The sequence below is a fragment of the Dryobates pubescens genome, chromosome 5 (genome assembly GCF_014839835.1).
Source record: "Dryobates pubescens isolate bDryPub1 chromosome 5, bDryPub1.pri, whole genome shotgun sequence".
Lineage (NCBI taxonomy): Eukaryota > Metazoa > Chordata > Aves > Piciformes > Picidae > Dryobates > Dryobates pubescens.
This window is the reverse complement of record NC_071616.1, coordinates 6,984,911-6,999,998: the sequence shown is the minus strand read 5'-3', so window position 1 is coordinate 6,999,998 and position 15,088 is coordinate 6,984,911. Positions and strand designations below refer to the sequence as shown.

At 45.0% G+C, this 15,088-nt stretch overlaps 1 protein-coding gene across 1 annotated transcript in view; it reads right to left on the bottom strand.

Annotated features, from left to right (window-relative positions):
* MAPKBP1 (mitogen-activated protein kinase binding protein 1) overlaps positions 1-15,088 on the bottom strand; it is a 119,205-nt gene that overhangs the window by 23,183 nt on the left and 80,934 nt on the right. Inside the window, exons 14-20 of the mRNA XM_054161510.1 lie at positions 14,744-14,869; positions 13,104-13,174; positions 11,534-11,655; positions 10,540-10,615; positions 7,995-8,106; positions 7,257-7,320; positions 3,913-4,038 (exon numbers count right to left, since the gene is read on the bottom strand). Of these exons, the coding sequence (XP_054017485.1) occupies positions 3,913-4,038; positions 7,257-7,320; positions 7,995-8,106; positions 10,540-10,615; positions 11,534-11,655; positions 13,104-13,174; positions 14,744-14,869 (697 nt within the window). The remainder of the gene's footprint in view (positions 1-3,912; positions 4,039-7,256; positions 7,321-7,994; positions 8,107-10,539; positions 10,616-11,533; positions 11,656-13,103; positions 13,175-14,743; positions 14,870-15,088) is intronic.

The window sequence follows — 15,088 nt, the reverse complement described above, 5'->3', positions numbered from 1 at the left end:
AGATCATCTAGTCCAACCCCCCTGCCAGAGCAGGGCCACCTACACCACATTACACAGGAATGCATCCAGGTGAGTTTGGATATCTCCAGAGAGGGAGACTCCACAACCTCCCTGGGCAGCCTGTTCCAGTGCTCTGTCACCCTCACAGTGAAAACATTTTTCCTTTTGGAGTTCTAGTGTTAAGATATCTGATGTTAGGTCCTCTCTCTCTTCGTGTGTGTCCTGAATTCAACTCTTCCTTCTCTTCTCAAAACAAAACAGACAAGAATGGCAAGTATCCATTTTAAAGAAGTATGTTTGTCAGCATTCTCACTCTGATCTTGTGCTACTTAAACCCTCAGCTTTAGGGGCATGTTTATGAAACTGCAGCATTCTACGTGGCAGGGATCACTAGCAGATTGCTTCCCACTTCCTACCACCCTGTCCCCCCCACACACACACAAGGTGCCTGAGGGTTTTAAAAAGAAAGTTACCCTGCTTTTCCCCACAGAAAGATCTCAGTGCTGCTGACTTCAAAGTTTCCCTGGCATTCCAATGGCAGTCATTCAGCACAGACTCGGGCACCACTTCTGATCTGGCATCAAAAGCATGCCCCGTTCGGAACCCTGGAAACCACACAGCTTTGCTGGGCTGGACCAAAGCCTCACTGAGAATTTGATAAGGAGGTCTTCCTTCCAAATATATCTGACACACAGAGAACTTCTTCAGCATCCATATTTAATTTGGATAATGTTTCTATCTGGTGTTAATTTATACTAGAGCTTCAGTGAAATGGAAAACATGATTTTTAAAATGAAAAATATAGAACTGCTCAGCTCAAACCTGACTACAAGCCCTGCAAAACATTCCACAGTAGAATCCATGTAAAGCTTCCCTCCCAAAAATTAAGGCAAGCTGTTTTAAACCTGAATCAAAAATCAAACCCCTGTGGTAAGGCTTTTACAGGGTTCCTTCTCTGAAAAGATAACTGCTTCAAATCCAAAATGTACCAGCACCATCAGTCAAGCACAAGTTCTGTTATCCCAAACAATCAAAGCTCCTCATGTTCAGCAGATGAAAGAAAAGCAGACATCTGCAATTGTCACAACCTGAAGGCAGAACTGAAAGCCTCCCAGGGGCACTGTGGAGAACTGTGGGTCACACAGGTCAGATGATATCCAAAATAACACAACGTCCCATGAAGATGAGTCAGAAAAACCCTTCAGAAGATTTAGTCTTTCTGTAAGTTTTTGGAGGGACTGAAAAGGGTCAGCTTAGAGAGAATGTTGGATGAAGAGAGGCTGAGTCAGAAAAAACCCTTCAGAAGATTTAGACTTTCTAGAAGATTTTGGAGGGACTGAAAAGGGTCAGCTTGGAGAGAAGGTTGGATGAAGAGAGGTTGAGTCAGAAAAAACCCTTCAGAAGATTTAGTCTTTCTAGAAGTTTTTGGAGGGACTGGAAAGGGTCAGCTTGGAGAGAAGGCTGGATGAAGAGAGGTCATGGTGAAGGTTTACAAATCCACGGGGACTAGAGATAGCTGGATGTAGAAGGACAGTTGACCAAAGATCACAACATTCAGAAGCAGGGAGCTTCCAGTGAAAGTAGCAGGATTATAGTTTTATAGAGACAAAAAAGTCCTTCTCTCCACAGACAACAGTGAACCCTGGGAACACATCACCAAAGGAGGTTGCAGAAGCAGATGATATTGCAAAGTTCAAAAAGGATTTACACAAATTCAGGGGATAATGGGTCTGTGACCAAATACTAAAGGGAACAGGTAGAGATGCACCTCCCAGCACCCCTAACATAACAACTGAGCATGAGACAAATGGGCTAGAAAGGTTCATAAAACAAGGCTCACAGAGCATCTCACTAAACAGCATCTTGCATCACCACTGTCACAGGCAGAATACTGGGCTTCATGGAGCTCTGGTTTGACCCAGAAAGGCATCTTCTGTGTGTTTACACTTCAGATATTACTAAACTGGGCCAATTCCCTCCCTGCCAGCTGCAGCTGGATAAAGACAGCACTGCCCTAAACCGGAAATTTTCAGCTCCCCACTGCCTTCTCTGCTCAGTTTTGTTTCTCCAGTATCATTTTGATTACTCCTCCTGTCATACACTCAAAGTATGGAGCTAGCAGAATGCATCACTTCTCTCACCAAATTCTAGCAACACTATTCCAGAGAAAACCTAGTAGAAGAAATGATGTATCACCAGGCAGGCGGCTTGCTTATGCTACTGCAAGTCCTTTTGAGACAACAGTTTTACACTGCAAGGAGCAACCCAGCTCTCCACTGCAACCTACACAGCCAGATTTTGGCAACACAACCAGAGCAGGTACAGGGCACCTAGAAAACCAATCTTACTCGAGTTCATTAGCTTTCCTTCTCCCACCTCAGTAACGCTGGTCCAAGAGGCTCTTCCTCCATATTCACTTCTCAGTCCAAAAATGCTCTGGAGTTCTGTCTTTGCAGATCGCCAGTGACCACGGCAGTCGATCAAAACTGAAAACAAGCTTTCAGAGCTGACCAGACAAGTAGGTTCCAGGCTTGCAAAGAGGTTACCAAACAAGTTTAATAGTTCTGGGCTTGGCGTGGCAGTAACACCGCCCTTCAGCAAGCGTCTGTGACGGAAACAAGTATCACCTAATGCGGAAGAGGACCGGGATTATCTGTCACTGGCTGAGCCTGCATAGGGCAAGGCTGCAGCTGCTGGAGCGATGGAGAGTCTGCTATAAAAAGCATGTTGCCTGACAGCTCCAGAATTTTGGCTAGAAAAAAAGGCTTCCTGAGTTCTCCCAGCATCCACACCAAAAGCACTTACTAGACAAGACTCGTTTCAAGAATGAGCAGATCAAGACTTTCCCAAATGAAACTATGCAGACAGACTTGTTTCAACATTACTTGCTCCCAAAGGGAGTGGGAAGGTCCTTGTGATACTCAACACAACCACCACTGTGGTAAGTCCTCCAGTGCTTTGGCAATTGTGTATCCAGAACTCAATTTGTAGTCATTTGGAGGGGGAAAATTGCGGAACATGCCATGAAAGTTTTTTGTGTGCTCTTTTTTCTCCACTTTGATCCCACATTGGCTTCTTCAGGACCCTCTCCTGCACTGCTAACAGTCCAGTCAGTCTCAGCTACTTACTAACTACAGAGAAACCAAATATATTACCCTAATAATCCATAATCCCCTGTCACTCTTGCTCTGCTTAAAAAACAGAGTCTGTCTTTAAGCACCACTTTTTAAAGAAAGGTCACCAGATAAATTTAGATATACTCAGTTTCTAGGCCGTGGCAAATCTGTTTTTAGACATGCTGTTTGCTGAGCAAAAAATAATAACATGATTTAGCTGCCAAGAACTTTTCCCATGGAAATGATTTTTGTGTTTATTGTTTATACTACAATTATTTTTAGGTGACCTTTTTCAAAGCCTCTGGAAAATATCTCACAAAGAAACAGCACAACTGCAAGGACTCTTCCAGAACGATAATCAAAATGGCAAACTCAAACAGCTCATACTTTAGTAGTGACACTGCAGAAAACAGCTTTGAAATCACATTCAGCCTAGGTCCAGAGAGCTTTCTTCATGAAGGAGCAAGGCTTCTCTGGTGGGATGCTATGTACCAGTTTTGGTATTGCTGGGTAAGATGCTTATTAAAGCTTTTGACCACAACATTCAACTCAATAAAGATACAAGGGGCATTGCATATATATTGTCATCAGTTAAACACCACTAAGTATGTCTGGAAGATCATAGTCAGGCTTCTGTATCCAAAGAAAGGAGGCACAAAACCCATGGCAAATGCAACAGAAGAACAAGAGAACTTTTTGCTGAAGAGAGCAGGAACCTTACAGTTGCATCTCAATGCCATACCTCTTCATTAAACCCTAGAAAGCAGGTCACCTCTTCCCAGCCTATTCTGCTCACCTCATGAGTCCAGTTGCTTTGTGTGGAGGAGACTTTTCTGCCTGCTTCCCTCTCTGCTTCATGTCAGACAGTCGCTGCCGCATGTTGATGGTCATCTCTGAGCTCAGACGCCAGATGAAGATACAGCTGGAAGAGGAAAGGGTGAGGCTTAGGTCAAGTCTCAGCTCAGTTTATTGACATCAGTTCCCATTGTGGAGGCAAAGAACCACCCTTCTGCCTGTGGCAGGGAGACACACACACACAGAAACAGCTTTACAGAAACTCAATCCCATCACAAACCTCATGACAAAAGGCTAAAACCTGCCTGGCTGACTCCCTGTGGGCAAGAACAACCACGGAGATATTTGCACAGACTCCTATCTGACCAGCTGCTGGAGGAAATGCCATGACAAGTTCCTCAGTGGTCAGGAGGATAAGAGGAGCCTACAGAGTTTCTTTGCACCCTCTGACAGTGGCTAAGCTGAAGCATCTGATTGCAACTGCTCCCAAGGGTGAGGCCTTCCTCATGGCCACCATCCCATAGAGTCTCTGGGCAGTGCTTTTTGTACTCAGGGCGCTCCTAATATTTCACTCGGATGCCCTTCAGGAAACTCCTAAAGAATTTGGTCAATGGATTCAAAAGTGTTTGAGAGAGGATAAACAAACAACATGATCTCACTTTCTTCAGACAGTATCACAGTATAACTAAGGTTGGAAGAGACCTCGAGGATCGTCGAGTCCAACCTGTCTCCATAGACCTCACGACTAGACCATGGCACCAAGTGCCACGTCCAATCTCCTCTTGAACACCTCCAGGGACAGTGACTCCACCACCTCCCTGGGCAGCACATTCCAATGACGAATGACTCACTCAGTGAAGAACCTTCTCCTCACTTCGAGTCTAAACCTCCCCTGACGCAGCTTGAGACTGTGTCCCCTTGTTCTGGTGCTGGTTGCCTGGGAGAAGAGACCAACCCCTTCCTGGCTACAACCACCTTTCAGGTAGTTGTAGAGGGCAATGAGGTCACCCCTGATCCTTTTCTTCTCCAGGCTAGACATCTGGCTAAAACCTAAATCAAATAAAGGAAAAACTCCACATCATGTTAGAGAACACCGTATCTCATCATCAGCTACTAGAATGTAAAATAAGCACCATTCTCTTTGAACTTTAAACTCAGCACTAACTCTTTTCATCTCGCCCATCTTTCCTGTCTAGCTGGATACACTCATACTGACGTAGAAACAGAGGTGGTGCTTTTGCTATCGCTCACAAAACCCTGCAGCCCGCTCTGGAATTCAAAGAGGATTTAATCCACTTCTTCAAGGCCCGTCAGTGCCACCATACTCATGGGCACTCCAATTCACAAAGGAGTTTTCAGTGAGGGGCTTTCCCTTCTTCCTTGCTAGTCTGTAAAAATCCATGTGCTCTGCTATTTTGAACAATGGCCACGAATTTCAGTCTCCCTGACCGGAGGCAAGCGCTGAATGTGCCAGGATCCTGGACGCCTGCACCTTCTCTGTTGTCTCCTCTTGTGAAAAGACATTTTCAAAGGCTTTTATATCCCTACCACTCAAAAAGAAAACAGAAGCCCCACTTTGTGGTCTGTGGTGATTTGAATGAAAAACTAAACCTTCCCTTCTTGCCCCCAGTGCCTCTGCCTTTGTCACAACGCTCAGGAGCATCACTCCCAGCTACTGAAGCCATGCACAGACGCTTCCCATCAACAGCGAGTGTGCCGTCATCCTCCCGCCACAGCTTTTCAGCCAGCAGAAAGTGGTGAGGCACTGCATCTGGGAACTATGGCAACCCCAGGCAGCCAGCTGCTTCCCCTCAAGCAGCAGCTCTTTCCAGAGTAACAGCAACCATCAACTGCTGCTGAGAAAAGTATTGAAGAGCAGGAAACAAAATTCAGAAGGCAAATCTGGTTTGTTCATTTTTGCCACCCCCCACAGTTGCAGAGCCAGAGCAGCAAACAGTATGAACATAAAGCATTCCACACAAAGCATGTTCCCACCTACTCCTTTTGCTGCCTGTTTTCTTCTCCCCTTGCAGTGCTTTTCTCACATGGGTCTTCCAGTCCTTGTGCCCTTCCTCATCTGTTTTCTTTCTATTCTGTTTTATTCTCTGCACATGCTGATGTGTGTGAACAGACTATCTCCCTGTTCTCCATTGAAAAACATGCTTCTGCATGTCCTTACAGCAAAGTTCTTCAGGATCCTTTCCTCACTTCTTTTCCACCTCCTTCACACCCTCAGTTAAAAATACTATTTGTTTCTTCGTGGTGAGCAAGAGAATGTTGCCCTAAATTACAAGGATCACTAGGGACCTCAAACCTTCCATGCTTCTGGAATTTATCAGAAATCCACAAAAAAAGAAGGACTCTCTTTTGCAACTTTTCCCCTAATCTATTCACTCACATGAAAGGCAAAGAAAGAGAGAAACTAAACTTACTTCTTACTGAAAGACAGAAATAACCAACTAAAGAGACTTAAGGTGATATATTCTATGTTCTGTAACAACTCGCCTTCTAAAACTCTTTTACCAGTTCAATTGTTTTATTAATAGAAAAGAGGTAGAGAATCTGGGTTGCTCTGGCCTTGAAATCTACTTCAGGAACCATCTTTCTCAAAGGAAAAAATGTATTTTAGTGTTTAAGTACCTAAGCATTTGAGATTTAAGCATTCACCAATTCCCAAAGTGGCAGGTCCACTCACCTCTGCAATCATCACGTTAGGCACATCCTCTCCCTTTTTCCCTTGGGCTCTGTCTAGTGATTACTTAAGCTTTTGGTGACCTGATTTAGCTCACTAAATCAGCAGAAAACTCAGCTCAGGGGGAGGGGGCTGATGTAGTGACCTGAATCAGCTTAATGAGGGGTCAGCCACAGCACAGCTGACTTAGGGTAGCGGGGAAGGGGACCAGATGGACAGGAGCAAAGAATGGTGATAGGCCTGTCCCTTTTGCTGCAAGACAGGCTCGTTCACCTCACCAACAGGAGTACTGTAAGACAAGGTTTTGGCATCACTGGTAAGAACATCACAAGCTGCCTTACATTACAGACCTGAAGGCTGGTGAGGAAACAGGCCATATTCCTGTCTCCTTTCCAGCAGGGAACAGTACTTACACTCAGAAAACCACAGGGGATATACTTCGAATGAGCGCCTCATTCCACAGAAGGTTAATACAAGCACTGTGAGCTCAGCCCACAGCAGAAAATTAAGATTCAGAAAGCTCTGAAATGTATTTGTAATTCATAAAACATTTTTTTATTACAAGATTAAAAAAAAAAAATCTACCTTCCTTCAGGACACACAATACATCTAGTGTGAGATGGCATAAGCTGATACAAACAAGCTTCTCTTACCTGTCACCGGAAACAGAGATCAGATGTTTGCAGTCGTTACTGAATTTCATCCCAGTTACAATCTCTGTGTGAAATAAAGCACAAGAAAATGAAAACAAAATAAAACTACATTCCCTGCCAATGGGCAGAAGAGATCATTAGCCAAACAGCCTATCTGTAACTCCAATGCTGATGAAAGCCAACACGCTTCACAGATCAATATGCCCCAATTACCATAAGCATTTAACACGGATTCTAGGCTTGGCATGGAAAGGGAACAACAAAATTAAGCACCAAGACTGAAGTCTCTTTATGACACAACAGCCCCTGTGTGGTAGGAGCTGAGGGTATGTGATGAAACTTAACATACCCCAAAAAAACACCAACTGCCTTAAGGGCTATTAGAAAAACTCTGTAAACAAATACATGGCCTGACAAGCATGTGGGTGACTGTGTTCTGCAATGCAAAGTGCAGTCTGAAAAAAGCTGGAATTACAAGGAAGCAAGCTTTTACAACTCCATTCAACTATAACCTACTCCAAAACAGCTTCAGGGTAAACTCTAGTTTTAGGGAGGAACCATCCTGTGTGACCCCAGATGATCCCCATCTGGCAGCGGGGTTGCACTTGTTGCACTTTCGAGGTCCCTTCCAGCCCCTAACATTCTGTGGTTCTGTGATCAGAAAGCTTTTTCTGATATCAGACCCTGCTGCATAGTCATCAGCAGAAAATATCCATTTCCAGAGTTCAGGTGCCTTACCTGAATGTCCGTACATGGTTGCCACACACTCGCCAGAATAGAAATCAAAGATGGAGAGGTTCTTGTCAGAACAGCTGGTTGCAATATAAAGACCAGATGGATCTGTTTGTACCTGGTTTAGGAGAGAAGTGCAAAGAGCTGGTGAGAAAGTGCCTTCAAACTTCATGAAAATGGTCCAGAATACCCAAGAGAGTCACATTAGTTAACAGAATAAAACATAAGTAGCTCCCTGCAGGACTCCAAATTGATGACCAGGCTATCCAGCATCCCAGGATGCATCTCCAACCCAACTAAACTTAAAACTATCTCCAACCTAATCAGATGTTAAAGACACTTATATTGAATGCAGTAATGTGTCAGGGGAGTTTTAGGCTGGAATTAGGGGAAGTTCTTCACAGAAAGAGCGATTGGCCATTGGAATGGGCTGTCCAGGGAGGTGGTGGAGTCAGCATCACTGAAGGTGTTTAAGAAGAGAGTGGATGGGGCTCCTGGTGCCATGGTTTAGTTGATTAGATGGTGTTGGGTGATAAGTTGGACTCGATAATCTCAAAGGTCTTTTCCAACCTGGTTTATTCTATTCTATTCTGAAGGCAGCACCACCACTGGACAGACTTACACCTCTCTCTCAAACCTGGTGAGGGGTTTGGAGCGCAAGCCCTATGAGGAGAGGCTGAGGGAGCTGGGGTTGTTTAGCCTGGAGAAGAGGAGGCTCAGGGGAGACCTTATTGCTCTCTACAACTACCTGAAAGGAGGTTGTAGCCAGGTGGGGGCTGGTCTCTTCTCCCAGGCAACCAGCACCAGAACAAGAGCACACAGTCTCAAGCTGCACCAGGGGAGGTTTAGACTGGATGTTAGGTAGAAATTCTACATAGAAAGAGTGATTGGCCATTGGAATGGGCTGCCCGGGGAGGTGGTGGAGTCACCATCACTGGAGGTGTTTAGGAAGAGAATGGATGGGGTGCTTGGTGCCATGGTTTAGTTGATTAGATGGTGTTGCATGATGGGTTGGACTCGATGATCTCAAAGGTCTCTTCCAGCCTGGTCTGGTCTATTCTATTCTATTCTATTCTCTCCTACCTCCTTTTAACCACAAAGATCAAAAGAAAAACACAAAGCCACACTCACATGCCACAAACACCCTGCAAAAATTATCAGAGTGGACAGATTTAATGAATTCTTAAATGATTCCTGCATTGATTGAGGAGAGGAACAAAAAAAGAACTCAACACTACCACAAGAAACTGTCTTTGATAATGATGCTATCAAATCTCCAGCATTTCCAACTCTTTGAGTTGAGCTGGTTTTTCTTTTCATGTATACTCATTTGTTGCTTTACCTTGGATCAAACACAAAATCCCTTCCAAATGCCTCACTAGGTGTGAGGTGGCACTACACAACAAATACAGCCGCTGTCACCAATTGTCCTGCTTTGTCCTCTGTAGAACTTTAAAGAACTGAGCAAAAATGTCTGGGTTTTGAGGGAGACATGGTATCTAAACAATTATATCTTTATTTGGTTATATTTAGTTTGTTGCTGTGTCTTTTGCTTCCAGTGTCACTGTTCGGCTACCCCTTGTTAGACTGCAATGTATATTATCTCAGAGCAACATGAAAACTCTAATCCCTTGGTTATGTAATTGTCCTAAACATGAACAAAGCAACATGAAAAATAATTAAGATTCCCTACTTGAGCCACACATGGAAAAAAAACACCCCAAAACCAACAAAACACCCAAACCAAGGGATATTAAAACCAAAAATCCAGCTCCCAGCAATAGTTCATGGTTTGTGGTCTGAAAAGGATATAATCAAGCACCTGAGTTTACCAGCAGCACAGTGCAGTGTGACTCTTTCATCACTCTAGCTAAAAAAAAAAACCAACCACTCTTTGTAGGAAATAAAATAGGCAAAGAGAAAGAGAAGAGAAGATTTGATGCTGAAGCTGTTTGCTTTGCTCTCCCTTTTTACCCAGATGTTCACACCCATCAATAATAAACTAGGCTGTTTCAGCTGGAAGGAACCTACAATTACCAAGTGCAACTGTCTGACCAATTCAAGGCTGACAAGTTAAAGCATGTATTAAGGGTGTTGTCCAAATGCTTCTTAAATACTGACAGATGTAGAGCATCAACCACCTCTGTAAGAAAGCTTGTTCCTGTGTTTGACTACCCTCCTGGTAAAGAAATGCTTTCCAATGTCCACTTCAGACCTCCCCTGGCACAGCTTTAAACCATTCCCATGAGTCCTACTTGCTTTTACAGCATGGGCCTATGCCTCACTTCAGAAACAGGACAGAGAGAGAAGTTATACATCAACTTCAGCATCCAGTGATTCCTTGCCTGTTTTAGCCTGATAGAACCCAGGTACACCACCAGCCCTTCAGGACGGAGGTAGGAAGAAGCAGCAGAAGGATAAGGGACAAAGTATGCAGTAAGAAGGAAAAAAGCTACCATGTTCAGATTTGCATTTCACTTCATGCAACCCTGAGCTGCATTCATAAGGAATGAAAAAAAGGAAAATGGGAGAAAGAAAGAAAACAGCTTACTTTGATGAGGGTGCCATCCTCTCCTTGGGATCCCTTGTAAAGTTTCTTCTGCTTCCCGCTGCTTATGTTGAAAACCCTGAGGGGGATGACATAAGACAACATCTCTCATCTTGCCCAGATCCTGCTGTGTGGGTCTTGTCACCAGGATCCTTTTCTTTTTCTGTTCCTTATTTCACATGACATACAGGGTCAAGCCACAAGATTTGCAGAAATGACCTCTAAGAACTATCAGCACCGATAACTTCAGTGGTTTGGGAAACAATGTTGAAAGCAATGTAGAGGAACAAGACCAGACAATATAATATCACATTATCTGAATTAAAATTGAGTCTTGATTCCCAAGCCAATAATCAAAGACAAGTACAGCATCATGGCACTGCAGGAGAGATCAAATGGGAGGGAGAACACCTTGTAATGGCTATTGGTTTTGCAGCAAGGACAGCTCATAGTAAGCCCCAGTAAGTCTTCCCTGCTATAAAAATACCTGTGGCTCCTTCATACTAAAGGAAAGGGTTAAGAGAGGAAGCAGCTTTATTTACATTAGAATACAAATGCTAACTACATCAGTAGTGGTATGTAGCTATAAACAAAACTCTGGGCATCTCACCCAGATAAAACAGGAGGAGACACAGCTACAGCCCACCTCCTTTGAAGAAACAGAGTGGAGAAATGGATAAAAAGAGAGCAGCAGCAAATGGATTCCACTAGGCCAAAGGCAGGCACACCTATCTTAGTTTTAGGCTCCTACAGTCCCAGCTATTCCACAGGACCTCACAGCTTCTCACAAGACTTCCATGGGCATTTGGATATACCCACAGCTTTTTATCAGTGAGAGTAAAGGTAGAGTTCAGCCTCATAGAGTTCGAGGTGAGGCTTCAGATTTGTGTGAAAATGCCATGTCAAAGAACCTAGAGGAATAACTACGGAGAGGGGACCACCTTGGCCAACTCAGTTGTTACTGCAGAAACATTTTCCAGACAAGAAGTAAACTAACCTGATGTTACGATCCTGGCATCCGATAGCTGCGTATTTCCAGCTGGGGTCCACGTCCATGTCGTACAGAGTGGTCTTCCTGACAATGTGATGTGTTCGGGTAAACTGAACCCCTTCTCCTGTCTAAAGAGTGTGGTAAAGGCTGTGTCAAAATCAGGTAGCTAACCCATTACTGAAAACTCCTAAACACAGATGAAACTTCTCACACAGCCAGCACAACCAGTCCTTCCACATCCAGCTGGAGGCCAGTCATTAGTGGGGTCCCCCCAGGATCAGCGCTGGGCCCCATCCTCTTCAATATCTTTATTGATGAACTGTATGAGGGGGTTGAGTCCATCATCAGTAAATATGCAGATGACACCAAGTTGGGAGCAGGTATTGATCTGCTAGAGGTTAGAAGGGCTCTCCAGAGGGACCTTGACAGGCTGGACAGATGGGCAGAGTCCAATATGATGGCATTCAACAAGTCCAAGTGCCAGGTGCAGCACTTTGGCCACAGCAACCCCATGCAGTACTACAGGCTGGGGTCAGAGTGGCTGCAGAGCAGTCAGGCAGAAAGGGACCTGGGGGTACTGGTTGAGAGCCAGCTGAACATGAGCCAGCAGTGTGCCCAGGTGGCCAAGAAGGCCAATTGCACCCTGCATCAAGAATAGTGTGGCCAGCAGGAACAGGGAAGTCATTGTGCCCCTGTACTCAGCACTGGTTAGGCCACACCTTGAGTACTGTGTCCAGTTCTGGGCCCCTCAATTTAAGAAGGATGTTGAGACACTTGAACATGTCCAGAGAAGGGCAATGTGGCTGGGGAGAGGTCTCAAGCACAAGCCCTATAACGAAAGGCTGAGGGAGCTGGGGTTGTTTAGCCTGGAGAAGAGGAGGCTTAGGAGAGACCTCATTGCTGTCTACAACTACCTGAAGGGAGGTTGTAGCCAGGAGGAGGTTGGTCTCTTCTCCCAGGCAACCAGCACCAGAACAAAAGGACACAGTCTCAAGCTGCACCAGGGGAAGTTTAGGCTCAAGGTGAGGAGCAAGTTCTTCACAGAGAGAGTTGGTAGCCATTGGAATGTCCTGCCCAGGGAGGTGGTGAAGTCACCATCCGTGGAGGTGTTCAAGAGGGGACTGGATGTGGCACTTGGTGCCATGGTTTAGTAGTCATGAGGTCTTGGGTGACAGGTTGGACTTGATGATCTTTGAGGTCTTTTCCAACCTTATTGATTCTATGATTCCCACTAACCAGGTCTGCCAGAAGCAGCTCAGACTGGTGGCACAATGAAGTCCTCCTTCCAGCCCATACTCTTTCACTACTCCTCACAATAGCCCTGGCAGCAAAAGAAAAGCAAATATCCTAACAATCCTCTGCTTTGCCCCTCACTGAGCGAGGTCAGCCTGGGAGAAGCTGCTGCATGCTTCACAGAACTAGTTTTCTAGATGTAACCTCTCACATTGAGTCAGTGGGAAACACTAAAGCTGAAATAGCAACAGAGTCCTACAGAAACTCTGATAGCACTCTTTAAAGGAGCTCCTTTGTGGAGAGATTATTTCAACAAGAGCACAAAAAGCTGAGGCAAGGTTACCTTCTGCGCCGTGCGGAAATAGATGCTCTTGTCTGCCCCGCAGCTTATCATTCTCACTTTCCCGTCATTGGCTGGAACAGAAAAGCAGGAGCTGATCAAAGATGAATGCAGATGCAAGGTGGGGGAAATGTTGCTATTTCTACCACTGCTCATTTATTCCTGTCCTGACTAGCTATGACTGACTCCTACCCACCACAGCAAAACAGAAGCCCCTTCACAGTGTTTGTTAATGCTCAGGGTGCATAAGGCCTTAATACTGAGGCTTTGCACAACAGATTAGGATGTAATTCTGTCTTCTCCCTCAAAGTATGCTCACCTGTCAATTCTCTACATGCCACAGCACACTGTGGCAAGGAGACAAGTTCACACTCAGTATGAGCTGAAAACAGGCAACAGGTACTTTTCAGTCCTTCAAGTCAGCCACGTTTCTTGCTGCCCTTTGTTACTGCATGATCAGATCTCCCTTCTTCCCTTAGCGCTCTTTTGCAGCCCCTGGTAAACTTCCACATAATAAAAATGGATCCAGTACCACACAAGTTCACTTGAACTGCACCCACTTAGAGAACAACAGCATTTTGGCTGACAAACCAGCACAAAGGCCTTCCCTAGCAGCCTTTGAGTGCAGCTCCCCCACCTCCTAGTTGTTTAGCTGGCTGCATTCGAGGTCAGCTCATTGCTAAGACAGAGCTATCAGAGTAACTTTTCCTGGCTGTGGGGCTCCTTGGAAAGAGTGTCACAGTGGCTTTGGAGAACCTCTGCTATGAAGCTTCAGCAAGGCCCCTTCACTTAGGGGCTGAGGCTCTCACCCTTGAACCCTAACACACCTATGCCTGGCCACTCAGCCTTCGGATCCAAATCCTGACCCTGACCCATTTGCTTCCTAATTTGAACTCAAACCCACCTTGCTGCTATGGGCTTGCCTGGCATACACTGAACTGCAGCTGACCCTGATCACTGTCTCCAGACTGATCCTAACCTTGAACTGCTGACCTGTCTTATCACTATGGATTTGTCTGGTGACCCAGACCAGTGGCTGAATCTGGTTACTGTTACTGCGCATGATCTGTTCCCCCTTGCTCAGGTACTATGGGACTTCCCCACGGCCAGTGAGGCCTTTCTGTCTCCCTCACCTTCTGGCTTTCCCTGGCAGAGCAGCCAACCCTTGTTGCTTCCCTACAAATGCACAATACACCACACTGATACATCTGCCTGTCAGTAATAACTGAGTACTGGGGATGCTGTGTGCTCCACTACCATACATGCAAAGTTTTAGAGTGGTTTGCAGTAACAAAGTTATTTGTGACTAGTTAATCATCAAAAGGTTTTTGTGGCTTTCTGGGTTTATTGGAGAATGACTTCCACAGTTCTCCTCACAAACAAAAAAATAGCTTTCCAAAGAAATGCTGAGGACTTCAATCAGGAGAAGTTTCTTGAGTGGAGAAGAAACAGAGGAGAAAAACCAAAAAGGAAAAAGAACACAAATATCGTCAGATGCCACCTTCTGCAGCTGGAAGATGACAAAAAAAGCAGCTTCAGCTTTAGCCTGGCCTAATCCAGTGTTTAAGCAGTTAGAACTAGTTTACAGCCACAATGGGAAAACAGCAGTCTTCCAGCTTCAGAGGGAGACCATGATTCTTTACCTGCAAACTTCACAGCAGTGATGGAAGAAGAATGCTCATCCAGGGTCTGCTGCAGGCTGTAGTCCTTCCCAGCATCCAGGACGTGAATCAATCTATCCCGACTGGCTGAGGCCAAGAGCTTTAAGCCTGTCAGAAAGTTAAAAAGTGTGCAAGACCATTACTAAAAAGTCATTCACTCTTACAGTCACTATTTTAAAATGGCTTTTTCAAGGGTAAGACATGATGGTGTAGCTAACTCCATGCATGGACATAAAGGAAGGCCCCTGGATTTCACACTATAAAACCAGACAGAAGTTTCAAGATCAACCTAAAATATTCCAAGTATGAGAAAGAACCCTTTTTCAA